Raw genomic sequence first — 27413 nt, 5'->3', positions numbered from 1 at the left:
CTTTCTTTGTGAAATTCAGAAAAAATGAAACTAACCTACATGTGCCTGAATGGCCCAAAAGTCACAAGACACTGTTAAAAATTGTATCCAACAAATATAAATGACTTTATTTCATGCATCTGATTCATAAATCTGCATGCTTGAGTACTTAAAAGGCCTGTGAAAAATCAATGTCACACTTGGGACCGGTCAGCGTCTGGATATACGGGGGTCAGAGGTCAGTCAGTGGGTCAAACTGTGTTTTCACTTTCTCCGAGGAAGATGAGCACCCTTGGAGGCTTTGTCCTTCTAAATACGCATGACGGGAAACCCCGCCTCCATCAGAGCCTAAATTGCTGTTCACCAGCAGTGTGGACAATAAAGTCTTTTTCTTTCACAGCTTGTAGAGGAATGTGTTGTATCTGTCTGTGCAGAAACGCCCCGGGGTGACCTCCCATTGAGACATGTTGGTGGAAGATACGCACACACACTCACACATGTTGTGGGCAGATGATAAACAGATTAAAGTGCGTGGGAGGCACACACATGCATACACAACAAAAATGAAGCTAAGACATACATGGATGTAACAGACATGAATATATTCAGTCTGATGACCCAGATCTTTCAGGTCAACTCTTTGCTAAACAAAACCTGGGGCTTTTATTTTGACACTCTAAAAATATTAGAGTCTGTAGTTTTGTTTTGTTTTTTTTTGCCCATGATTTTGTTTTTGTCTCTGAATCTTCATTATATGAACTCTTAGGTACTGTGAGTAGTCAGTGAGTCAGTGTTCATCTGTGTCATGAGCTCTGAGTTATTTTGAATCAGACTGCTGACTGATGGAAACACAGCAGGTTCTAAGGAAATGGGTGTGTTGGCAAAGTGTTGAGAGCAAAATCATCCGTGTGTCACCAGAACATGATTTGTTCTGGTATTATATGTCAGCTGATACTGCACATTATGATGAGTGATTTCAGACAAGTATCCTTTAACCAGTAGCAGTAGTAGTGTTGTAGTGACAAGAGTCCTGTACTGTAGGTCTTTATTAAAAGTATTAGGTTTTAAAAGTAGAGGTCTTTCTCATAAGAAATGGTCCCTTAATCCTATTAAATGATTTATGCATTAGTGTTCCCACAATACTGCAATGTCAAGCTATGATACAATACCTTGAAAATAATTAATATTAAATATAATTTTCCATATCACAGGGGAAATTGACATCAATTTTTAAAAAAAGTCAATTAAAAGATACATATAACATGATACCTTTTTAGCAATTTTTATCTTTTTACATATTTAGATTAGGCCATCTTGTTTAATGCCTGAGTGATGTTGAAATGGGAGCTGTCATTAAGTTGCAGGTGCTTTGTTGAATGTATTGTGGTAGCACCTTTTGTTAGCACTGCTCTGCAGCATCACTTGCATATAAGCTTTTATCCTTTGCATTTGTTCATTTGCCTCAAATGCAAATTGTCGGCTTGTGCACAACTGGTAGAGGTGTATCAATACTTCAGAAAATTAGAACAGAAAGCTTTTCAAATATTCAGAATTGATATGTATCGATAAATCTTTTGGACCACGCTATGATGCAACAATCTGTATGTTTCAGCTGGTCCTTTTGAGGTCATGCCCAACTACGTTACATGATGTTTGGCAGTTTCGCCACCACTGTAGGTTTTCCTACAGATTTGGGAATCTGCAAGCTCACTCATTAGATGCCACTAAATCCTATACACTGGTCCTAGTGCAATATTAGTTTAATATATTGGACATGCCAGCTTTATCCTAGTTTTTGGACAATGTTTCAAGTGAGTAACTTCATCCTTTAAGTGTGCTAGTTTACACATCTTTAAATTTAAAAACAGGTTAGAATCTTTGTATATTTAATTTGAACTTAACTGGGGTATGGAAGTTTTATTTATGGTGTCATTGGGCAAAAGTTCCATAGTAACCTTTAAGCATATTGTAATTTGATTACAGTGAAAACTCAACTTCTCCTCCTCTTGACTCTGTTTTCAGACATCAGAAAATCTAGCTTGTGACAGAAGACTTTTGCCAGTTACAGACGGGTAAGATAGTTGAGTTTCTTTCCCCGAGTATTTGATGACCTGAGAATGAGACTCAGCAATCGACGATTTTTCTCCAGGTCTTTAACAAGACACTGAAAAACGTTTCACATTCTGTTGCAATATTGAGGTGATGATGCTACCTTCCTTCTATCGCTCTTGATGCTAAAGCGTTAGCCTGGAGCTCCAGAAGCAGTGATCCACAAAGAACAGAAGAGTCATTTTGTTGTTTGCGTTTGCGCACCTGAAAAGCTACTGTAATTTGGCAAATATGTTTACCCACTTTTAACTTCGTTTATTTCTCAGATCGTTAAATCACAACACCAGCAGGCATCTCTGCTTTAATAAAGTCATTCTTTGAAATGAAAGCTAGTTCACAACATCCAAATGTTTGCTCTTTATCTGTCTATCTGCCTCCCCATCTGTCTGTCAACTAGACTCTTTCATTGCCAAACTGAAGCAGTCCCCGCTGAGGTTTCTATACGTGTCTGAATACAGCTAGCTAATTAATGTCACATGCTTTTGGGAACAAGAGAAGTGGACGTGTAGTCAGCCAGGCCTCACCGTGAATGCTGATGAACTTGTCGAGGGTTAACGCATGTCAAAGTGCAGTGGAAGTGACACAGTGTTTATTGCTTTGCACCTAACTGACTTTACAGAGGTGTGGATTGAGTGTCAGCTGACAAAAGGCCTTTTTCCCCCAAAATCTCTCAGGTATAGATGGAGGCATTTCTCTGAAGTCAGACTCAGAAATGGCCTTCTGTGTTTGTTTAAGTCTAAAGTTACCCCGACAGACTCTGGATGTACAACCGCAATTCTAAAAAAGTTGCGATGTTGTGTAAAACGTGCATAAAAACAGAATGCAATTTGCCTTCCCAGCTTCTTGGGAATTGGGGTTGTAGTAACTCGCTCACTTTGTTTTCTGTACAGCGCACACGAGTTGCAACACTTCGACCCTGAGAGTAACTTCTCTTCCTCCCCGAAAACATCGACTTTGACTTTCATTCTTTTCAACTTTTTCACATTAAACCCCACTGAGTTTGCACCAAATCTCATTTCATCCTTCAGGGTCCCTAAACAGTCTGTCTAAGAGAGAGGGGGGAAAGAAACGCCGTTCTCCTTCCCTCCTCTGTCAGATTAAGGCTTCCTAAATGAGAACAAATTCCACCTCCTCCTCGCCTCCGTTTTAATTTCCCAGCAGGATTGTGCTGCCGTGGCTTTGTATCTGCACGGCCGAGGTGAAGGATGAGGATATTCATACTTGTGCTGCTTGGCCCAATTTATTTTTTGGGCAGTTTGTGTGTCTGCGTGTGTATGATCTCACTAGGATTTTCTTGAATACATTTCTTCGATTCTTGGAAGTGTTCATGACCATACTGTACTGTAGACACTGACTGACTAAATAACATGTTGTCTAATCAATGTTTTGTTTGTTTTTAAATGTCTGTTGCTTTTATTACAGTCATGGTCATAAAATTAAATGTGCGTGGGTAGATGGGTGGCACGAGTGAGTATTTCTGAGTATGAGTGTGTGTTGTGAGTGTGTGTACTTTATGTGTGTGAGGGGAAGTGTCATCTAATGATTGCTCATAGCTCTGATGTGTAGCTGTACCAACATTAATGAGTGTGTCTTCTTTATGAGGAGCTTTAAGTTTTGCTGTTTATTGAGGGTGAAGTTGTGGTTTAGACGCCAGCTGAAGGTGAGCTAATGTTCGCTGCAGCTGCTGCGGGAAATTAAAATTCAGGCTATGAAAAACTTTTAGATGTTTGGTTAGATGTGTTTGTCTGGTCAGTTTTGCATTTCACATTACAAATATTGCAGCTAGTGTTTGTGTAGAGTTTTTTTTTTTTAAGTAACCATTCTGCATTCGGCTCACTATTGCTGTGTGTGACTTAACCAAGCTGTAGGTTTAATGTCTCTCTGGGAGTGATGTTAGTACCCTTAAAAGTACCGAGTCTCTATGCTGGAAGTCCACTATTTTCAGGACCTTCTAGTGGAAGAAACAACACCTGAAACCCTGTCTCTTTGAAATTAAATTGCAAAATGAAATACATTTAAATGTAAATACAATTTCACAAAATGTTGATACTGACACTGTACTTCATTTGTTTTCCTACTGTTTGCTCTTGCAATACAAAAGCTGCTTGTAGCAATTAAAGCACTTGCAGCACTAGAAAAGATGGTGTTTGTAATTAAATGTTGCAAAAGTCAACTTTAAAGTGAATTAAAGCAAAAGGGAGCACTATTAGCCATGAAAAAAACAATTGATTGCTACAAACTGGAAGTTGTCCACAGCCTGAATACACGGGGCGAAGGAGGAAAAGATGGAGATGTGGCAGTTGCTTTATGCAAACCTCAAGAAACTTTTGAGATGATCACCTGTTGAGGATGATGACCTGGATCCTGAGGTGGGGCCTTCTGGGTTTTTTTTTTCCTCTCTCTCCCCCTTTTTTTCCTATTGAATTCTGATTGTGCACACTGTTGTTATTTAACATGAGAACGTCTTTTGGATTTTTACTTCGGTTGAGTATGGTGAAAGAAATGCTAGTGATTGTCAATAAAAGGAAAAAGAGGAATGCTTTGTAACCATGGACAGGAGACAGGAAGTTAACTCCTTTCTCCATTGTTCACATCCAAAAATGTAGCATATTTCTCAGTTGCCTTTGAACATAATCCAGGCAGCAATTTATGAAGCAATCACAACAAAAAGCAAATGAGATAAAGATTTAGATAAATTAGATAAACCTAATTTTGAGGAAACTGGGTTGCAGAAGCCTAGCAGGTATTGCTTGTTTAAATGTTCTTAAGCAACATTTCCCCAACCATTTCCATAACTTTGTGCCAAGCAGCACATTTGCATTAGTTTGTGTGTTTTCATGGAGGCAGGCGTCACATAAAACAGTAACATTTTTAGCAATTCTCTACTCAACTTCCAGGTAAATTTCACCCTCATTTGCATAAATTAACATTTTGTTAACCATTGACCTCTCCATCTTTTTGTGTCTGAGCTCAATCCCACACTGCCTGCTGTCCCATAATGCCTTGAGAAGCAGCTGACTTGCATCCCATAGAAACTGAATAACACTTTAAAAATGTGGCTCCTCACAAACATAGAAGTATGAACCTGTGCACATGTGGGTGTGCTATGAATAAAAGTGAGTATTTCTGCAAATATGAGTGTGTGAGCAGGAAACTGACTAAGAGTATTATTTGTGAGGATACGACGTTAGCTGAAGGGAGCACTGAAGTGTGTGTGTGTGTGTGTGTGTGTGTGTGTCTGTGTCTCTGTGTCTCTGTGTGTGTGTGTGTGTGTGAGTGAGTGAGTAAGACAGTGAGAGGGAGATGATGTAGATTTTTTGGTGAACACGGGGGAGGTGAGAAACGGGGAGGGATGAACTGGTGTGTGTGTGTGATGGCAGGTGGTGTGTTTTCTGCTCGTACATTCGGATACAACACACACACACAGACACACACATGTGCCATCTGTAGCCTCCCAGCAGAGCTCAGAATGACTGGTCAGACTGAGTTTATCGGCACTAAAAACACAGAGACCGCTCATGTGTTACAAAATCTGAACATTGTAGCCAGCAGCTTTTCCTGTGTGTGCGTGTGTGTGTCTGTGTGTGTGGACTTGTATTACTCACATTGTGGGGATATAAATCTGCTCACACAGTCACATTTGTGGGATTCACCTTCCAATTGGAGACCACCCATTCTTGAGAATTGGTCCGAATCATGTCTCACCAAAAAAAACTGTAAAAATTATTTATACCAACACTCTAATTCCAGTTTTTTGGTTAATGCTTTATTCTTTAAGGATTTCTATATGAGAGATACATGTAATTTATGAAATGTTTTGGTTTGCTGTAATTCTTTTAACTAATAAACTTTCCCTGTGAGAGAAAACACCCTTGTCCCAGAGAAGAACACACAACTTCAAACAATTTAAAAATGTGTTAAAAGCTTTCAAAATCTAAAACTAACAATACCTACTGTTAGCATCGGTATAGAAATGTGCAATTATAGTCATATTTGTTTTTAAATTGATTTTTTGAGTGAAAATGTTGGCGCTTTAAAGTTGTGTCCCAGATTTTCATCAACATGATTTAATCGGGCATAAAAAAAAGGGTTAGCTATACCCAAAGGACTCCTGTTTCACCTCCAAAGGTGTCAACTCTTTATCCCTTCCAAATCAAAGCCAAATAAGAATTATGGTTTAAAAATATGAATCTTGATTAGCTTTAAGAGAACTCTTAAACTTTAAAAACTTAAAAAAAAAAATAGCTATGGGCTGCGACTCTACTGTGACACAAAAAAAGGTAACATTTTGTCAACTCTGACTCTTATAGAGCAAATTTGTACATTTAATAAAAATCTAATCACTAGGAGGCTTAATAGCCAAGAGTTTGATCTGTTAAAATATATTTTCATGGTGTAATTAAAGATTAAAATCTGTAATCCCCTCAAAATACTGTTTTTCCTAATTCTCAAGAACAAGTGAGACAAAAAGTTTAACATCCTGACAAGTAAACCATTCAATTTTAGCATTAAGTCTTTTGATTATGGTTGGGGTTAGATGTGTGGTTTTTGTGGTAAAAGTTACTGCGTGTCTCCAGGCTATTAATGTAAGTCAAGGTTATGTCCTCATGTGACCCAAAAGGGTGTGTGTGTGTGTGTGTGTGTGTGCATGCGTGTGTGTGTGTGTGTGTGTGTGTGTGAGGCTGTGCTTGTTCCAAAGAGGATAAATCTAAGCACAGCATGTTTCCAAGTAAGGCCATTGTTTTGAATGCACAGTGTGGATAAGCTCTCAATAGCTTTTGAACTTCCACATCCTGGATGATGTTCAGCTCAAAGATCAACTAAATTCTTCTTTGACCCCAAAATATTCTGCCCTTTAATCCCTGCATACTTAAAACCTGAGATAATATGGACACCAGGTTGTGTTAGGTCACGTTACTTGATTTTAAATGAAGCTTATGGCACCTGTCCTTTATGATTTAGCTGATTTGTGTGCAAATGATTCCTCACTCACTATCACTATAGTAAATGTCTGATGAAGTGCAGTTTAGCATCTACCGTGTGTACAGTATGTGTTACTTGAGGTGTGAAAACTCCGTTGGGTAGCATCATAAACAGGAAGCAGGAAGTAACAGAAGATGTGGTTGAGTTAGGACTATTGTTGGCAATGCTTTTTTCTTTTCTTTAGTGCAGTTTCTTCTTTCCATGACTGAAAGACAAAGTCCCTTCACGTTCGTAAAATCCAAAGACAGCTAGCAGGAAATTTCAGTTAGTAGTTGTGTGTCATTGCAGTCGTTTCATGCTTCTTTGTGGGAGTTTCCTGTCTCTTTAGTACTTTAATGTCTCTTTGTGGTAGTTTTCTTACTTCTGTGGGCGTTATGTGTCTCTTTGTGGTCATTTTTTGTCTCTTTGGGGTATTTTGTTTTTCTTTTTGCTCATTTTGTGTCACTTTGTGGTCGTTTTGTCTCTTTGTGATGTCTTTGTGGTTATTAAGCGTCTGTACTCATATGATTGAATTTCATAAAGAAGTGTTAACAGTCACTTCAAGTAAATGCTCTGGCCCTGCAACCTTTTGACACCTGAGGCCTGTTCAGTACTCCATCCATGTGAACAGTTTCTTTCTCAAGTTTGCGCTGACATTCAACAATTATTCAGGTAGAAGCATCTACACCCACACTAGCTTGAAGTATTTTTTTGCATTTTGAGAGAGTAACATGCTTCCCTTCTTCTCAACTGGAACAAAACACTCTGTGGATGATATTGGCACAATCGCTCTCTCTGTCAGCAGCCGAGTGCAACAAGTTCACACCATTTTCCCGAGGTTGTTGAAAGCCATTCTGGGTAATGAAGGAAATTACTACATGAAGCAGAAGTGGACGAGGCCTGTTGGGGAAAAGTGGGGATGTCAAGAAGTTTATTACGATACTTGATCAAACTTTAACTCCTGGAAGTTTGGTTTGGGTGTATCAAAAGTGGAATGTTTCCTTAAAAAGCCACATGGTTTATAGGGAAGAATCTTTTAATGTCTGGAGAGGAAGGTGGAGAGCAGACAGTGTTTGTACAGACAGATCCTGATGAAGGGAAAGAGAAGTGGATGGAATAAGTGAACGACGGAGGCGAGAGAGGGGCGTGACGCTGCTGCTCTGCAGAAACACTGAGTCATTCTCGGCTTCAGCTTTTGCTTTGCAGGAGGTGAACGTAACAACAGCTCAAACTTCGCCCCATAAATGGTCCCGTGATACCTTCCAGATGTGTGTTAAGAAGTTGGCCGCAGGGGGAACGCAACACAACACAACACAACACCGCCAGCATGTTAATGAGCTGTAGTGTACGAGCAGAGCAGCTTATAGCTCCGTACTTCAGTAGCTTGGGAAGAAGGCGGGAAGGAATGCGGGGCTGTGTGAAAATTCCCCTTCTCCATCTGGTTCCAATTTATTCAAAAAGGTTATCTGCCACATAATCATTTGTTTTAAATTTGGCAACACTGTTGGTGCTCAGCGGTCACTGCATGTGGTCGGTCTGTACTTACTGTAACACTTATCTTAGTGGGTCACTTATCACACCGTGTGGGCGGTAATGAGACATCTTAATAATTAGATGAGTTTTTATTGGATTTTCTCTCTAATTAATTGGATTTATTTTTATCTGCGTGTTTCCGTAGGTGTTACTTTTTTTTCTGATCAGCCATTATGGAAACCACTCACTCTTTATCATTTTGAATAAAACATTATTTCTGCTGTTTTAGGGGTTAAGTAGAGGAGGTAGATTTGGTTTTAAGAAGTGGGGGAAAACTGAAACTGCGGTTTATGTATAATGTAAATGCTGTCAACAAAGCAGTCTCTTTTGTCCCATTCATCGTAAAATTTCTTATTGAGCTTTCTTAAAAATAATTTAACAGAAGTGGAATTTTCTGTGTTTTTAATGCTCTAACTAGTGATCTAATGGGAACTGATACATTTTTATTGATACCAATGTCATTATCAACTCTGCGTATTGGCACAATTCTTTATTGATTCCCTTATTGATTCCTGAGTTGGCTGTAGCCTGAGAGCTAGTCTAACTCAACAGATGTAGATGTAGTTTCAGGGGAAAGACACCATGCCTGCTATTCCCTTTTTCAAAGTACCCGTCCTCGGGGAAACAACAACAAACTCCAAGCTACAGAACCTGTTCTCATTTTCCATCCCTAGCTCCAACTCTGGGGGATTGAAATTGATATAGAACTTTTTCAGTTTCAGTACAATTTTTCATTTGTAGCATTCAGTTGGGAGGAATATTACAATAATAGATTGTCACTTGTAAATTTAAAAAATATGAAGAGGTGGTCAGTTTTTCAGCCCTGAGCTGGTGTATGCAGAGATTCTGTCAGGCTGAAGTCCCTCCACTGAGATGATTATGGCAGAGAGCCTGAGAGGCAAAACCCAGGGAAAATGTATATTTACAAGGATTTCAGTAAAGAAAATAGCTCATTTAAAACCTTATGTGGAATAAATGGATTTATTTGGTGTTTTTACTGGTATAGAGTTGTCAACCCACATAATCGTATTGTAGATTTGTATTTTAACCAACATTTCTTCAGCAGGCAGCAGTAAATGTGTACTGCTCCTGACCTCCCCTTGCACTTCCTGCTGCTGGTTGCTTATTAAGCTTGACATTTAGTCTATTTGCACTCACTGTTCTGTACATCACTGTGGCTAAGAGAGCCAGTTAATAGCATAAAATGTTAATTTAAACATCTGCTGTTGGACCCACAGATGGAGTGGCGCTTGTTTTGCCCCTGAGCAAGGCATTTGCTACGGACAGCTGCATTTGGAGGGCATGAGTAGCCGGTGTGGTTAATGAGCGATGTGAGGGGATGGAGAGGAGGCTGCAGGGCTGCAGACTGAGAGACTCTCCTTAACTAGAGTGTGAAGAGACAGACCCACTTCATTAAACGGCCTGTCTCGGTAAACACCGACTGCCTGCAGGACTGGCTGCGGTGACGGAGTGAGTGAGTGTAGCCATCTGCACGCAGACAGACACGCACTCATATGCTTTCTCTCCATCTCTCACTCCCTATGGCTCTGATTTTATGAGTCTCTGTAAGACATGGCAGAGAAAGGAGGAGGGAGTGAAGTGGAAGTTTGACGCTATGAATAAAAACACCACCACCTAAACATCACCGTCGGCACTAAGACTTTTACAAGTGAGCACTTAATACCATTTCTCACCGGGCATGTAAAGCTTTCTGTGAACACATGGAGAATAAGACTGAGAGACAGAGAGGAACATAAAGTCAGAGACAGAGAGAGAAAGAACAGATTTGTACACCTCCAGCTCAAATACCTCAATTTAAACATGGAGAACATTGTTTATGCCTTCAGCTGTCAGAGCTGCTGATACATAATGTGTGTTCACAGACTTTCCTCACAGTTTGACTGTGGAAATCTAACAAATGTTTTTGTAGTTGTTTATGTATAAACTGATTTGATATTCATGTTTTCAGAGGATGTAGCTGCAGCAGTAAGTGAAGGTTGCAGTATGTTAGTTTACACCAGGATTTAATTGTTGTGTGTTTTGATGTATTGATCAGGTCACTCTCTAAAGCAGGGGTGCCCAACCCTGTTCCTCAGGGACCCCTGTCCTGCATGTTTTAGATGTTTCCCTGCTCCAACACACCTGATTCAAATGATCAGCTCATCATCAAGCCTCTGCAGAAGCCTGACAGCAACCTGATCATTTGAATCAGGTGTGTTGGAGCAGGGAAACATCTAAAACATGCAGGACAGGGGTCCCTGAGGACCAGTGTTGGGCACCACTGCTCTAAAGGAAACATCTTTTTTGTGGGTTTCTGGTGAATGTTGAAAACATCTTCAAATGTTTAAAACTGTGCATATTGAGGGATGTCTTGGTGGCCTGAAGTGGTCCAAGATTAACACCATGTGTCTCCAGTTCGATCGAGGCCGGGGAATTTTTGCAGCACATTTCATTTCATTGAAACAAAGTCAAAAGAAAGAAATGATCTTTTCTTAAAAAAACAAAAAACAAAAATCACATTTAGAAATTGGAATTGTGTAGATTAAATCTTGTCAAATATTTTTGGAAATGTCTTGTCCACCTGTTCTTATTCAGCAAATGGCTCAAAATAATGTCAAATGGGGCACAATTAAACAATTAATAATTAATCAATAAACATATCTGCTTCAGAGGTCATGAATACCACAAGAGGGGGTCATTCATATGAAGTCTTCTCGTCTCTATCTGAAGACAGCAGTACTCTATCTATCTGCTTTCTATGTGTCCATCATTCACACACTGTAGAGAGACCAGAATCTTTAGATCAAGATGTCTGTAGGAGATTTGAGGCAGAAAAAACAATTTCCCACATTGGGCTCATGAAGAGACTCAAATGATGCAAACCACCAGCCAACAAGCTGTCTGTCTGCATGTTAATCTTGTTAGCCATGCAGTCAAAAGCTGAATTCTTCCAGTCTGAGATAAGTTGACAGTCTGAGCATCAGTCCAAACCTGCTGATGAAGTTTTTCACCATGTCAGAACACTATAGGGACTTTTCTGGTTCGGCTGTAGCAAAACTGTTAAGCCCAGCATGCTTATTTTTCTGTCTGCATGAAGGCTCTTGTTAGACACACATTCTTACCTGAGAGATCTTACTGCTGATCAGCGAGCCGCCATGCTGAAGGAATATTTTGGTATTCTGCTAAGCTTCCTTAGGAAAACTCTGTTCTCTTGTCAGAGAGGTCAGGGGTCAGCCTCGGCTTCAACACAGAGACCCCAAAGCTGGTATGGATTATCTGTCTCGCTCAAGGACACCACAGCTGATGTGGGCATTCTGGTCCTCGATCTCTGTCTGTTTAGATACTGACCAGGCAGAGTTGTTTCCACAGCTGGCTGCAAGAGGAAGAAGCTTGTTATATCGTATAACAAGTTCTGTATAATATGCTTTATTTGTATAACACCTATCAAAAATAATCTCACAGCTTTCAGCCAGTACGGCAATAATAAGATACAAATGTCTAAACAAGAAGTGCGTCAGATCTTAAACCAGCTACGTGAGGACTGTAAAAATAGCAATATGCTGCAAATTTACATTTTCCACATATGATAGAATTATAGACAGCATCTGGTTGTTTTCCACTGGGTTTTCCCGTCCTGACAGTCAGAGGGGAAATCTGAGTCTGGGTCAGGTCTGATGGTCAACACAGATTATCTGTTAGGAATCTTTGCAGGCTAATATTAACTGTGTCAAATATTTCTGATATGTGTGACCTGGTGTGTAAAGTCCTGAACAAGCACTGTGGTATGTAGAGAAAACAGATGACTAACAAGGGCTTACAGAGAAGTGGGTGTGATACTTTGATTAGTGTAGTCAGCATGCAATTGGAATTGCAGAAGAGTTACAGGAAAAGTCTGTGGGTACGTGCGGATTGATTGCATAATATTGGAAATATTGGAACAGGGGCTGCATTGTGTTTTGGTCTATTTTTGTCGGCTCTCAAAGCAAAAATTGGCCTCTGTTTCTCAAATTAATTTATCCTTTAATAATTGTTGGGCATAAAGATACACAACAGGACTAATTTTATTTATTTATTTTTTTTTTTTTATCAAACTCGAAACTAGAAATAGGTTGACTGAACTCATCACCCCAGTCCTTGTCTCACTGTTCATTTTAAAATTCAATTTAAGGCCTTGCTGATTACTCTTCAGGCTCCTAATAGTAAAACCCCATCTAATATCACAGACCTTGTTCACTGGCACTCAGCTCCTACAATAGGTCTCTTAGATCTGACAACAGATCTCTCCTATATGCCCCACGGTCACAACTAAAACTGAAACGTGTGAAAGACTGTGGAACCAGCTGATGTCAGACATTAGATGTGTCCCCTACATCTGTTTTTAAATCTAGGTTGAAGACACATTTATATTCACTGGGCTTTTTGGTCCACTTATCTTAATCTGTTGTCATGTCAACAACTCTATTGTACCTTATGTTTCTGTTTGTATTTTTTACTTTTTAATTTATATTTTAATGTTCTCCTGTGCAGCATCTTGTGTAGCTTAAGTCATGCTTAATAATAATAAATAATAATAATCATACATTTTATTTTTTGTAGCACTTTAAAATGTACTCAAAGGCACTTGGTAGAGAAAAAGAAATCAAGGAACAATAATAGTGTTAGCATAATATAGCAGTGTCATGTTAGTCTTTCACCTGCAGTTTCTTTCTAAAAACTATTTAAATCAAACCATTTGAAGAAAGGAACATTGCTCTTCTGTTGAACTGCTCACTGACTGCAAGGCTATAACAGGTCATGAGCCGAAAAAGTTTGAAACCACTGATCTAGAATAAAATTTAGACCTGAGAGAGAATCTGCAACCCGACAGTTTGTCAGACTTGATCCTCTTCTGTTTTCTGAGGCCAGGCCGTGTTTTTAACTGCAGTCTGGACTCTGTGCGATCAGCCATTTAGCCGTGAACTCACCTTCAATCTCAGCATGTTTTCTCACGCACATATAAGATGTGAATCCTCTGCAGGCTCCGTGATTCAATCAGCTACAGTGCAGCACAGAGTGGTGGTGGAGGAGGAGGAGGAGGAGGTGTCTATTAAGGCACACACAGACACACGCACACACTCACATATAAACTGATACACACACACACGCACACACTTTAGAGTTAATTGCACTTAGATAAATGTGAATACTTTGCAGAACATATACACACTGCCTGCATATCACAAACACATTAAGTGTGCCTGCAGATGCTGCACTTCATGTTTTACAGAAGTCACAAACAAACAGCATGCACCTTCAGAGTGTACATACTTGAGCTGTTGTGAAGCGGACAGTGGGCGGACAGAGGGGTGTTGGCTGGTAAAGGATGAGGTGCTGCAGCGGTGGTGGGAGGTCCACAGCGGACAGCGGAGACTGATGAAGTCTCTCTGAGCGCTCAGCAGGATCCTCAGAGCCTCCCAGTGCCTCACACTGCCGTGTGTTCATATTTCTTTCTCTCCGCCTGTCCCTTTCTCACTCCTGCAGACAGCAGCCCCTGTCCACTCTCACCGACTGAACTTCACTTTCCTGAATCTGATCTATTTTTTCCCCGCACATGCTCGAGACAGAGCTGGTATCTGGAATCTTATCAGCATGAAAAGCAAAAGAACATGCAAACAAGGTCATTTATCACTTCACATGTAGACCACTGGATATATGGAACTAAATATATGTTTCCATGTCTTACTTGTGGAAATAGAAACATGTTTTTCTCTGAATGTGCACATGATCTGGAAACAGATCACATGTTCTTAGATATCGTGTTCTTTGAGATTAAATGTACCTTACAGTTACGTCATATTGCCTCACAATCTATTTGTGACTTACTGTAGTCTGTTGAGGTAATTTAAATATAGATATTGACCTTTTCACCATGCAAAGGAAGGAAGAAGCAGATGTTGCCACTCCCCCAACTAACACTGAATAATTCACTGTTCAGCTACTGTATCTGAGAAATTTCCTCACTATGAAATGCTCGGCTTTGCTTGAAATCTCCCTCATTCGCTTCAGACGGCTTAGGGCAGCAATATGAACTCTCAGGACAACAGTACAAAACATTGCAAACAAATCAGATTGGCTGACCAGACCGGTATTTAGGGGAACGCCTCAATTTAGTCAAAATCAGGAAGCACTCTGGGTCAGCAAGACATGTTTGAGAAAAACAGATACTACATTTGTTGTTGTGGTTTCACAGTGTGTGCATCTTTTTAGCTTCACTAGCAGTTTGTAATTAAGTTTAACGTCTGTATTTTTCAACCTGGGCAGTGTTTGGTCTTGTTTTGGAGTTTGCTAAATTTGGCGAGAGCAATAACAACTTTTTCTGGTTTAACAAAACATTTCAGGCTCTTTAAAAAAAGATATGTAGTGATATCTTTTCATAATGTTGTCAGACACTGTGAATAACAGCCTGAGCCTTTTGGTGGCAAAAACATGCACTTTTACTGGACTTAATTTGGCGGTTTCCCAGAGGGATTACGTTGTAGCTTAGTCTTTCTTCTGCCCGCTGCAGTTCTCTGCCTCAATACTGGACCAATTACAAAAGTTGTTGTCCCAATTAGTCACTTAGACAGAAATACATACGAAAATACAGTCCTTTATAAAAAATACTGTTGCAGTTACCCTTTAAAGCCTAAGTGTTCACAGTACATATTGAAAATGAATAAAGTTGAGGGGCATGCAAGAAAAGAATGCCCAATATTAATGCAGCAGCTAAAATAACCCAACATTTATTGTCTAGTGTTGCTGAAGCTCCAAAATGTTTGATCCTCTTCCCGTAATGCAACTTGATAATGTTGTCCCTCCATGCCTCCAGCTTTTTGTTAAACATCTGTAGTAGATCGACTTTCTCATGTAAAATCAGTGAAATGCCTCTTTAAAATGCACTACCACTAATCACAGAATAACTAATTAACTTTCTGATTGCCTAGAAGAGTTTTTGGACAGGTAAATTAGGCTCAGACACAACAATTATTCATGCATATGTGCAGCAGCTGTGTGCATTCAAGCAAAGCACAATAAAACACTGCAGAAGGAAGAAACACCAGAGCTCAATAATCTGCAGGGACAGGTTCATGTAAAAATCAATTATGAGCTCATCTATAGGATCTGTGATTTTGCAACATCGTAAATCTAAACCTTTCGTCTCCTCTCTCCTCCTGCAGGTATGACTACGTGGAGGTTTACAATGGCGGGAACGAGCTTTCACCCATGTTGGGAAAGTTTTGCGGGAAGATCGCCCCGTCTCCGATCATCTCCAGCGGCACCCAGCTCCTCATCAAGTTCGTCTCCGACTACGAGACTCACGGGGCGGGATTCTCTGTTCGCTATGAGGTCTTCAAGACAGGTGTGTGGTGCTCTGTGGTTTCATAATATGACTGATGAAATGCTGTTGTAGCTGCTTGTGTTGGACAGCAGCATCAGCTAAAAAGCCTAAACTAGATCAGAAGCAGAGCCCCAGTTGCCGTGCTGTTTTCTCCGCACTCCACTGACTGTGATGAATCGCCTCATGGAAAACAGCCAATTTAAATTCAATTGTAGTTCTGCCAGGTTTCCACAGGTTTGTTCTGTAGTTTTTGGATCATACTTTAGGAGGCTGGCAGGCTGTCCGGTGGCAGCAGGGGGTGATAACAAATCAAAGTTTTGATAATTCCTGTCCTCTGTGATTAAAGGGAAATCTGGTGTCATACAACCTGGTTTTTATTTGCAGAGTTTTGGCTTTGTGCACGCCAGGTTAACTTTGATCTGGGAACAGAGCAATATCACTAAAAAGCTGTCTGGTGAGGAAAGTAACATGAGTGGTCATATAATCATACAGGTTGTAAACAAACCTCCAGGTTAGCCAGACTTCTTTAAAGGAGAAAATGAAGGCTAATTGCAGAATTGCTCCCATACCTGTGAGAATGTTTTCAGTACTAGTGTTAAAGTTCAGTTCCAATTTGGACCCAGATGCAAACTCAGGACAAAGTGAAGAAACCAAAGGAAACTTTAATTACTTACTGGAGATGTAAACAGAAAAGGGCAAGGCAACACAAAATAACACAAGGCAGCTGAGGAGACCAGGTAAAAATGAGCTTAGTCCAACAAAGAATAAATCCAAATGAGAATATTCAGTAAACAACAAAGAATATCCGAAAAGTAACCAGGAACAAGGCAGGAAGATGGTTAGAAACAGAGAAACTGGGGAACAGATGCAGACGACTTGATAACTGAAACACAGATGCAATACACAAAGGACTAATTAACTAATGACACACAGGTAACACAGAAATCAGGCGGGAAAAGGACAAAGACGGGAAGTAAAGTCAACAAAGACACATAAGAAAATACCTTACATAATAAAAGAGGAAATGACCAAGCAAAAACCCAAAGCCATGACATCACAAACAGCAATAACCACCAAAAAACATTTTAAAAGTCAGCATAATGGTGCAGTATAAATAACCTCAAACGCCAGATGGTTTGTTACTCAGAACCATTTGAGAAGTCGTCCTTGGAAACTGCCTGGAAAAGGGTGGGTACTTTCAAAAAAACACTTGGCTTGTGATTCAGTGAACCATCTGTTTATCACGTCTAACATGGTCTAACTTCAACCAATCAGATCAACAAACCATTTGACAAAGCCAGTTGGGAAAAGATGAAAGCATCCTTTCCATCAGGAAAAGCTCTCAGTGCTCTCCAGTTCGTTCTTCCTTGGCCAATGTGATACCCTTCCACTGAGCGTCATGGAAATCTGTCCAGTAGTTTTTCCGTAGTCCTGCTGACAAACAAACAAACGATAATAAAAAATAAACGGTGATAAAAAGTGGCATTCATCAGCAGCGCACCACTCTCAAGCATCCACTCTCACTTTCTCTTTCTTCTGCCGTCTGCCTTCAGGCCAGCTCAAATCAGGTAAAACCCACCCTCTTGAGATTGATAATTGAAAATAGCAAATGATAACCTTTGACCATGACAATACTTTAGGGATTACTACTAATACTTCATTGCACAACTTTTGTCAACAAAACTCAGACAATAAGACCAAATTTGGAAAGAAAATCTGAATAACTATTCATGTTACATATATTTTTCATGCAACAAAAACATCTGTTTTCTTACATGCTTAATCAAATCAATAACCAGCATCCAAGAATAACCTTTCAGAGTAAAAAAAATGTTTCCACACTGTTGTTCCAAGGTTGTCTAAACAGCCTGAGCTGAACCTCTGGTACACTGACCTTTAAGCTGAAAGTTAAATAAACTCAAAAACCCAGAATTCCATTGGAGGAACAGCAAGTCCCGGCTGAGGCAGGATGCTAGCAGGCTAGACCTACATAAACACTGCTTGCCGAGGAAGGAACCTTGCTCTCGTGTCCTACATTTGTATTTGCTCGTCCCTCTTGGGTCCACTTGAGCGGCTGCCAAATGGCGAGTCTCCTGTGACCACTTCAGTTTCCACCAATGAGGACTGGAGATAAATCAGATAAAAAGGGAACATGCGTTTACGTGAGATTCCTCGTCTTTTTTTTTTTTTGTTTTCACCCTTGAGAGCAATAACCATTCACGGAATCACAGGATCCAGAAATAACAATCCCCAGGAGGACTTATGTTGAAAAGTACTGTATTGTATTATGAAAGATGGATAGGCAAGTGGGTTTTTTTGTACTTAAATGAGGAGTAAGGCAGTAATATGAACAGGGGTAGGGGGCTGAATCCAGACTGGAGCTCTCTTGAAACTACAAAGTGTGGCCCTACTTCTGATACACTTTTCAAATCTGCTTGTATCGACTTTAATTTCAGGGTGCAAATGGAGCCGTGACTGATGAATGACAGGATGTTATTAGAAAGTCACTGTAATAAATCTTTAAAAGTGGGTCAGCGGAGTATCAGCTCAGAAGGAATGTTAGCCTTGAACAGTTTTCTGGTGGGATTTTATAAAGATAGTTTCCACATAGATCTGTGGAGTTTTGATTTCTAATGTAATGATCAAACTGGGATTAATAGTAGATTCGTAGTACAGTCTGAGTCCCCATGATCTCACCGTGATTTCATGTTTTTATGAAATAGACACCAGTGATGATGGTGGAAGTTTTTGGAGTGTAATAGAGCAGGGATAAATCATCAATTTAAATAGGTAAATGGAATTTAAAGGGTCTGTTCTTCTAATTCCAGTTCCACTAGTGGTATTTAGCCAAAATGTGTCTAAACGGGAGCCTTATTATGGAAACAATTTCATTTTCAACTGCTTGTTCTGTCTTAAGTTTCAAGGATGCAACATTTTGTCCTCTTTCTACTGAAGAAGTTCCTAAACTCATGGCTGTGTCCTATCTTATCTCAGACCTCATATCTTATCGTAAGAAATCTTAACTAGAACTGTAAACTCAATCTTTAGTCGGCACCTGTCTTGTCATGTCTGTCTCTGTGTTTAGAACATGAACAATGTACATGTAACGGCTGTCTCACTTCTCTTGCCACTGGCTAGCTACCTTGTTATAATGGACATGAAAAGACAGACGTTCAATTTTGGATGAGTTATAAGCATTAATAATGCTGGTGGAGGGGAGGAAAGATAATCTTTTGTGGATGTTTTTTTAACCATTATCAGGCCAGTATAAAGATAGGAAGCATCGTCATACTGTTTTAGCTTTCCTGTCATAATATTTTGTTGTTCTTGTTGCTCAGTTATGTTGAATTTAGGACACCCATCCTACTTTAGAAAATAGATACGATTTTTTTCAGAAATGTTGTTAGGAAACATGTTTCTGTGATGTCAAAAATCCAAAATGTAGGATTTCAGACTTACAAAGTTTCTGTAATGAGTCCCTGAACAAATAAAACAAACAAAAAAAAAATCTGCAAAGAAACACCCAAGTGATAAAATCTAATGATCAGGATCATGTTATATGATCAAAAGCTCCATAACAACTACTACACTGGTCTTGTGGTTTGACCAGAGATTAGAGCTGCAATGATCAATGAAATAGTCGATTATTAATCATTTATTAAATTAGTTGCCAGCTATTTTGATAAGCATTTAATTGGTTTGAATATTTTTTAAAGAAAAAAGAGTGATTTCTTAAATTTCTGAGGATGATGTTTTGGCATTTACATTTTAGATATTTTATGGATCAAGAAGGATTAAAATACTCAGATTATTCAACAGTGAGTTGTTAGTCTCAGTCCTACCACAGATTCAGATCTTCTCTGACTTTGTTGTATTAATGCAGTCAGCGGTTGAATGAAGCCAGCCAGTTTGATTTCGTCATGTTGTCAGGTGTGCCTCTGTGAACCTGCAGGGTGTGAATGAGGCGTAGATGTCCCGTCTGTGTGTCTCTGCACGCTGCTGCTGCTGCTGCTGTCCCTCCTTTTGTTTGTCAGAGAAACAGAGCGATACTGTTTTCCTGTTGTTGTTGAGCCTGTCTGGCTGCTGTCTCCTCACTACCGGCTACTGTTCAGCTGCAGGATGGATGGATGCTTCAGACCAAGCTGGGAAACTTTCTGTGTATGTGTGTGTGTGTGGCTTGATCAACCATTTTTTTAATCATCATGAATGTTTTTCATGTTTTTTGTTTGTCTTGTGTTACGATCTGTCCGTCTTTGTGATTCAGTGTGTATATCTGGTTTCCTATGCGTGTGTGTGCAGCAGACAGGTGCACGGGACCCCAGGCTCATTTAGCTAATGGGCTGTTTGTCCTTGGAGGCAACAGGGGTGACCTGCAGATGAGATGGATGCTCTGGCATAGACGAGGGGCTTGGAAACTAGGACAGCATGTGTGTGGGGGAGCGTGTGTGTGTTGGCCTCAATATGGGTCCTCTACCCTCTAACAAGTTAAAAACAGCACTTATACTCACTCAGGTAATCCCCCTGCCATGTTGCTGCCTTCCTTCTTGCCACATTTAAAATCCATTACAGTTGGAGCAGCATATTGAAAGTCGCTGCTAAATGGAGCTGCTGCTCTGCTTACAAACAGGCTTTACACTCAATCGAGACCCCCGTCTTTGTCTCTGTGGTACCACATCTCTCTGTTTTTGTTCTTTGATCTCAGAACATTTCTTTTTCATCTAATAGTGCCTCAAATAGTAAACCTCGAAGTATCAGAGCAATACAAAAATTGCTCAGTTTTAGACATCAGATGTTTTTATATGTATTTTTGCACACATATATAGGTAAAACACTTTATACACAATACAAAAAAGTGATTGTGATGATGACATAACACAAACAGGCCTACAGGGTCACGAATATAAAGTAAAATAAGTAGAAAAAAGAGAAATCAAACCATGATTACTGCTCTTAATTCAAACCAATGAAGAAACAAAAAGAAATCAGTTGAATTGTGCAATGTTTTAAAAATGTAAAAATGAGTAAATCAGGTGTTACTGTCCTCCACCTATGAGATATAGAGTTATTCAGGCCTTTAGTACTGCTCAGTCTGGAGATGGTCCGGGTGGACAGTTATGCATTCAAAGTGCTGGAATCTGGAGCAGAAACTTCAGCTGTTTCTTCTCTTACTGTCACTGTTGATTTGTTGTAACCATGACTGCTAGACCTATAGCTACCACTGAAGACACTGACTTCATGTCCTTTTTTACAGCTTGTTCGGATTTTAGAGGAAATTTAAATGAAAATAAAAGGATAAAGTATTCAAACAATTGAGTATTGAGTGCAGGCTTAAATTAATAGATATGACAATTTAAAGTTAAAAGTCTACTTGATTTTACACGTCTTAATCGTGTCATCCCACATTCTGTCCCTCTTCCTTTACCTCTCCTCTTTTTTTGTCCATTTCTGTTTCCACGTCTGTCATTACAATGAGAAAACCTCAAATACTGCCACAAAAAGCTGTAACCCTCGTTCAGATGACAAGCTCTGTTTGGCCTTAAAGATAGTGCTCGGCAAAAGTGGGTAAATCTCTGTCTAATGAGCGTTGGGCTGTAGAGCTCCGGCACATCCTTCTCTCATAACCATAACTCCACCCTCTGCTGACCACAGAATACATATCATTTATAAATGATAGCTGAGAGAGCCCTCTTCAGCGTCCTGGAACTATATTTGCCCCAATTCTCTCGTTTTATTGCAGGTTTTCAAACCAGAAACACATGTCTGAGCGGTTTAGTAGACTGTGAGGGGAGACACGGCTGATTGAAGGGTCGCTGATAAAAAAAAAAAAAATGGAAGAAAGAAAGATGGATGGACAGAGAACAAGTCAATGAGAGATGAGAGCAATGTACCATGTTGTTTGAGGAAAGTACAAGCTGATATTACTGACACAACATAATAATAGATATGCTTGAACACACAACATCTTTGAACAAACACTCACAAATATGCAAACATACTGATCCTTTTGAAGGACAATTCGATCTTTCTGAGGCATTAGACAGGGAAAATGTTTTCTCTCCACCAACAGTGTGACATTTTTGGCTTCATTTGCAACTGTTTCACAGATTTAATCAAATTTGGTTCAGATCAGCCACCGGCAAGGGACACATGATTTGTTTTTGGTGCGGATTCAAGATTTCAGAACATTTTTGAACTTGTTTGTTTCTTTTTGCCTGCCTTTATGCACTTATTTGAGTGAAACGAAGCCTGGTTGAAAGTGTGCAGACTTTTAATGCTTCTAGTTTACAACAATGTTTTGTCCTTTGTTGACGCAGTGGTTTGTAGGTCAGCAAATGATTCCACCTCTTACATGTTTACTTGCTTGTCTTCAGATCAAAAGGTGCTCTGTTCCTCTCTGAGCAGAATCAGTTTCTGATGGCCTCAAATGGAAGCATCTGTAGTATGTTCCCAGGGTCCTAAGTTCCCAAGTTCCTGTTTCCAGGTTCCTATGTTCCCAGGGTCAGCTGCTTCCAGGCTCCCATGTTCCAAGTGTCTAATGTTTCCAGGTACACTAGTTCCCCCAATCCCAATTTAGCAAGGTCCTAAGTTCACAAGGTCCTTTCCATGGTTCTATGTCCCCAAGGACCTATGTTTCCAGTGTCCTGTATTCCCAGAATCTTAAATTTGCAAGTTCCTATGGTCCTATGTTTTTCAGAGTCCTGTCTTCTAAGGATCCTGAGTTCCCAAGGTCTCAAGTTCCCAAGGTCATATGTTCCCAGGGTCCTATGTTTCCAGAGTACTATGTTCCCAGAATCCTGAGTTTGGAAGATCCTAAGTTCCTAAGGTTTTTCAGGGTCCTATGTTCCCAGGGCCCTAAATTCCCAACATCCCAAGTTTGCAAGGTCATATGTTCCAGGTGTCCTATGTTCCCAGGATCCTTTGTTTCCAAGGTCCTATGTTCCCAGGGTCTGTGTTTCCAGGGCTTTAAGTTCCCAAGGTCTTATGTTCCCAGAGTCCTAAATTCTATGCTAACCCCACCTCTTTACCTATTATGTGTTATATAGAGCCTGGGAGCATAGGACCCTTGGTACGACCCTGGGACGGCACAGGGCCCTGGGTACATAAGAACAACCCTCGCTCAAAGCCTACAGTGGCCCATGAGGTTCAGCTCTCACATTATTACATTACAGCAAAAAAACATTAAAAAAAAAACATTATTAGTTGGTAATTCCAGGAATTATATGAGATTTCAAGGACATTTTCACCCTAAAGTCCCTTTAATTTCTGACCTTGACAGACATACAGCAGCACAGATTTCTCATGAAGTATAGATGTATTAAACCCATCTGTACACTTCACACACACACGCACACACACCAGAAAGTGTGCCAGCTGAGCAGGATCGAAGCCTGCCTCATCCCTTCCACATCATTCATCATGTCGCCCTTTTAATGACACCACCTGTGTCAACAGCAAGGGGTCCACTGGAGTGTGTGTCTCCCTGTGTTTCTGTGTGTGTGGATTCATGTTTACAGGCATGCTCAGATAACATGCAGGTCACATCTGGCCTGGTGACATAAGAACCCCCAGCGCACACACACACACCAGTTGTGCCTTCGAGGGATGTTTGACCCCACGTCCACACCTCGTGTTGACTTCCTCCCACAGAGATCAGTCACCGTCTTGTAACTTCGTGTCGCTTCATGACAAGAGGTGTGAACTGCCAGCCATCAATTGACTGATGCGAGCTGATGCAGAGATTTTTCATGAGCGGTGCCGACAGTGTGGATGCGACTGTGGAGAAAACAGCTTGTGTTCAAAAAAACGACAAGTCACATAACAGCTGCCGTGTTCGCCGCTGCTCCGTTTGTACTTTTATCAGGAGACGTCTATGTCACCTGTTGTTACTGCTTAGTGAGCTTTGTGTTTGAAAAGGGTGTTTTTTTATCCTGCTATCTAGAGGAGAATGTGATGCCTAGGAGGAATTATGCGGTGATGTGGGTGTAACCCAGGCCCTGTTTACACATGATATAAACATGCCTCTTGGATGATCCAATCTTAAGTACAGGTGTGAAGGCACCCAAGACCCTTTCAGATCCGAACCGATCAAGACCACCTCTAAATGTGGTCTGAGCCACTTATGGCCACATTCTTGACATGAGACATGCTGTATGATTTCTATTTGGTTGTAAAGCAAATTACTTGTTTTGACTCTCTTTCCTGTAAAGATAAAAACTGAATGTTTGTGTGTTACTGTGAAGAGCAAGGCATGAGAGGCTCTCTGTGGTGCACTGGGATTTTATGCATAGGACGCACACTTTTGCTTTCTCTTACTCTGGCTCTATGGTATTAATATGCGTCCTCTGTGATCCGATCACAAGTGGACAGTTCTCAGTACACGAGTTCACACCTGTCATTACAATGCGTCTCCAGATGCATCCTGAGTGACCACTTCTGATGAGATTGCACTTCCCCGCTCCATATGCAAATAAACACAAGGGCTGTTTTGGCAGTTGAATGCCCATTACTGCCTGTTTGGCCATTTATTCGTTCATTTTTCAGTTCAGCGCCACACTAAACTCCTCACTCAACTAATGATGAGCCTCGTGTTTTTACCTGAGCTGTCAGAAGCCTGGCAGGAGAGAAGCACCGTGGTCCGTGGGGATTTTATAACTTAACTGTGACCAGTACAATGCATATTTTTTACTTTTTCTGACTGTCTGGAAATCTGATGTTTTCACATCACATATGACAAATAAAGCCATAAATGACAGAGCTGGAAAGAGAGTAAAAGTACGTATCCTGGTGCACCACAGACTTTCTCTCCTGTTGCTCTTTACAGCAACATGATGTGTTCTTACAAGGAAAGAAACAAGTTTATATATTGCATTTAATACCTCGTTTAAATAAGGTTGGATATACAAGAAGACCCAGATAATTAAGAATTTGTCAAAGACAGTATTTCATAAAGGTTGTAAAGTTCCTCCTCACTCAACCACTCTCAAGATAGTGCGGTTGCTTAAGGGAGTCTGGAGTTACTTATGGCTGCAGAGCCCAGACACACAATTTACATTAAAATGAAACAACTGATGGACTTACAAAATGTTTCTCAAGTAGCTGGTCTGTCAGTGTGGCCCAGGCCGCATTTGTGTTCATGGTGCTGAAAGAACATGGTCACATGAAGCCCAGACTACCTCTGAAAGTGTGTGAACTAATTTAAGACTGTCCACTTGTCATCAGATCACTCAGGAACCATGTTAATGCCAGGTGTAATCTGTTTTGGTGAAAACAAAGACATTATTGGTTCTGTTTTGTATAATGTGCCTGCAGATCATGGGCTAAGTCACATGGCAGCCTTTGGCACAGTGCTTCAACAAAGCTGCAGATTTATGCATGGAAATAAGTAGAAATTAAATGTTAAGATAAATATATTGACTTCTCTTAAAGGTAAAAACTGTGAGATCTGTCCAAGGTGTTCCTTAAGACACCAGAAAGATAGTTTATTGTTGAGTCTCTTTACAAGTCACATATAGCAATATCACAACTGCACTGAAAGTAAACTAAGCAAAGAAAATGCGTTCCTTCTCAAGGAAATATCCAGAGTGAAGAGAAAAAGTAAAGCTGACAAACCTGCAACATTAATGAGAGGATGTCAAAATAAACCCTGTTATATACCCTTCACAATTAAAGTCTTTACTCATTCAATGTAGGATTTTACAGGAATTTACGATGCCTTGTTCACAACATCACAGTACTGCATAAAAATGGTGAGATGAATATAAAAAAGGGAGATATGTAAACACAACACAGCTGACGATTTTATCACTAGGAGGTGTTACGTGCAAATGCATGAATGAAAAGTGTGAGAAATTAAACATCATCATCAGAGGGTGTCAAACAACAGCAGGAGACGGTGGTGTGGAGTTTCTTTTGTGTAAGTGAGCAAGTAAAAGTCCTCTACCCCTTTATATAGAGCTATGGTTACAAATGATAGATAAAAATATTTTTTTAAAAATGAAATAAAAATACTGTATATGCCAAATTAAAGAGCTGCAAGAACAAATCGGAGCAAGAGAGCATCATTAAAATATGATGGATGGACAAAGTAACACACAGTGAATCCACAAATTACAAACCAGCAGTGATATTTGACTTTACACTGAATACAAATTAGGAGGTCATGGTTGAGTGATTATGTAGGGTAGCGCGTGTGTGTGCTTTGGATGTGTCTGATGAGCTAATAGGGTTGTATTTGTCTCTCTGTGAGTGTGTCTGTGTGTGTTGTTGTTGTTTGTCGACCACAGTCCGTCTCTGTAAACAGCCTCTCAGTGTCTGGGGACAGTCAATAACTCCCCACCCCAGTCACAACATAGACACAGACGGCTCCGACCGGGGAGGGGACCAGTCTGTCTGATTGGATGGAGATGACATGGGATCTGTCAACAGAACACAGAAATAAACTCCTGACCAGTTATTGGATCTGTTGCTAGCTATAAAAATCAGCCGATTTTTAGCAATTTGGTGACTTTATCTGGATGCTATGATGTGGTGTTCCTCATTTCGTGATGCTGTCATATGATTTTTTTCAGCCATTACAAGGGAAAATTCCTGTCTCCCTGTGAGACCTTTCCCTGAATTCCTCCATTGATTAGGAGGAAAATCAAGTTTTAGACGCACAAAGAGTCAATTAAAGTAAATCTTCTTTCCAGTCAAGTCACAGTTGTAAAATGGTTTCAGACTGCCAAACTTGTAGACACTCAGAAAGGTCTCTATCCTAAATGTTTGCTGGATTTCTCTCTTTCAAAGTACCTTAAATGGTTCATTTTGTATTAAGCAAAGAGTGCAAAAAAACTGACATGATAATCAAAGTCAATTTAATGTGCAGTGTTGGGAAAGATACTTTCAAAATATGATTTATTTCATATTACTAGTTCATTTTATTTGAAAGAATGAGGTGGACACCCCTGATAATGTGTGCCTTGACACTGTAAATGTAATACTACCAACAATGTGGTAATACCACATTATTTTACTTTGCTACAGCTAAAAGTAGACCCATCAACAATGTTAATCTGTGAACACATTAAGACTCTTGACCCCAGAGAGTCCACATCTCTGTCTGAGAGAGAATCAGTCACTCTGTCCAAACACGTCTCAACACTTTAAAAACTCATCAATGTCTTCTCTTCTTACAGGTCCAGAATGTTCCAGGAACTTTACGGCTCCCAGAGGCACCATCAAGACACCGGGCTTCCCTGAGAAGTACCCCAACAACCTGGACTGCACCTTCATGATCTTCGCCCCCAAGATGTCTGAGATCGTGGTGGAGTTCGACAGTTTCGACATGGAGCCCGACACCACGCCGCCGCCGGGCGCCCTCTGCCGATACGACTGGCTGGAGATCTGGGACGGCTTCCCTGCAGGTGAGCGGAGGGGTTTGGCTCAGGCTGACGTGAATAAGACTAGTGGAGGAAATGTTGGATGAAATCAGAAC

General features: G+C 40.3%; 1 protein-coding gene across 1 annotated transcript in view; it reads left to right on the top strand.

Annotated features, from left to right (window-relative positions):
- The window catches only part of LOC146318051 (neuropilin-1a-like), a 108766-nt gene that overhangs the window by 18239 nt on the left and 63114 nt on the right, over positions 1 to 27413 (top strand). The window contains exons 3-4 of the mRNA XM_084731449.1: positions 15780 to 15961; positions 27115 to 27342. Of these exons, the coding sequence (XP_084587575.1) occupies positions 15780 to 15961; positions 27115 to 27342 (410 nt within the window). The remainder of the gene's footprint in view (positions 1 to 15779; positions 15962 to 27114; positions 27343 to 27413) is intronic.

The sequence above is a fragment of the Lutjanus erythropterus genome, chromosome 12 (assembly GCF_056507025.1).
Source record: "Lutjanus erythropterus isolate fLutEry1 chromosome 12, fLutEry1.hap2, whole genome shotgun sequence".
Lineage (NCBI taxonomy): Eukaryota > Metazoa > Chordata > Actinopteri > Lutjaniformes > Lutjanidae > Lutjanus > Lutjanus erythropterus.
This window is presented reverse-complemented; position numbering and strand designations above follow the sequence as displayed.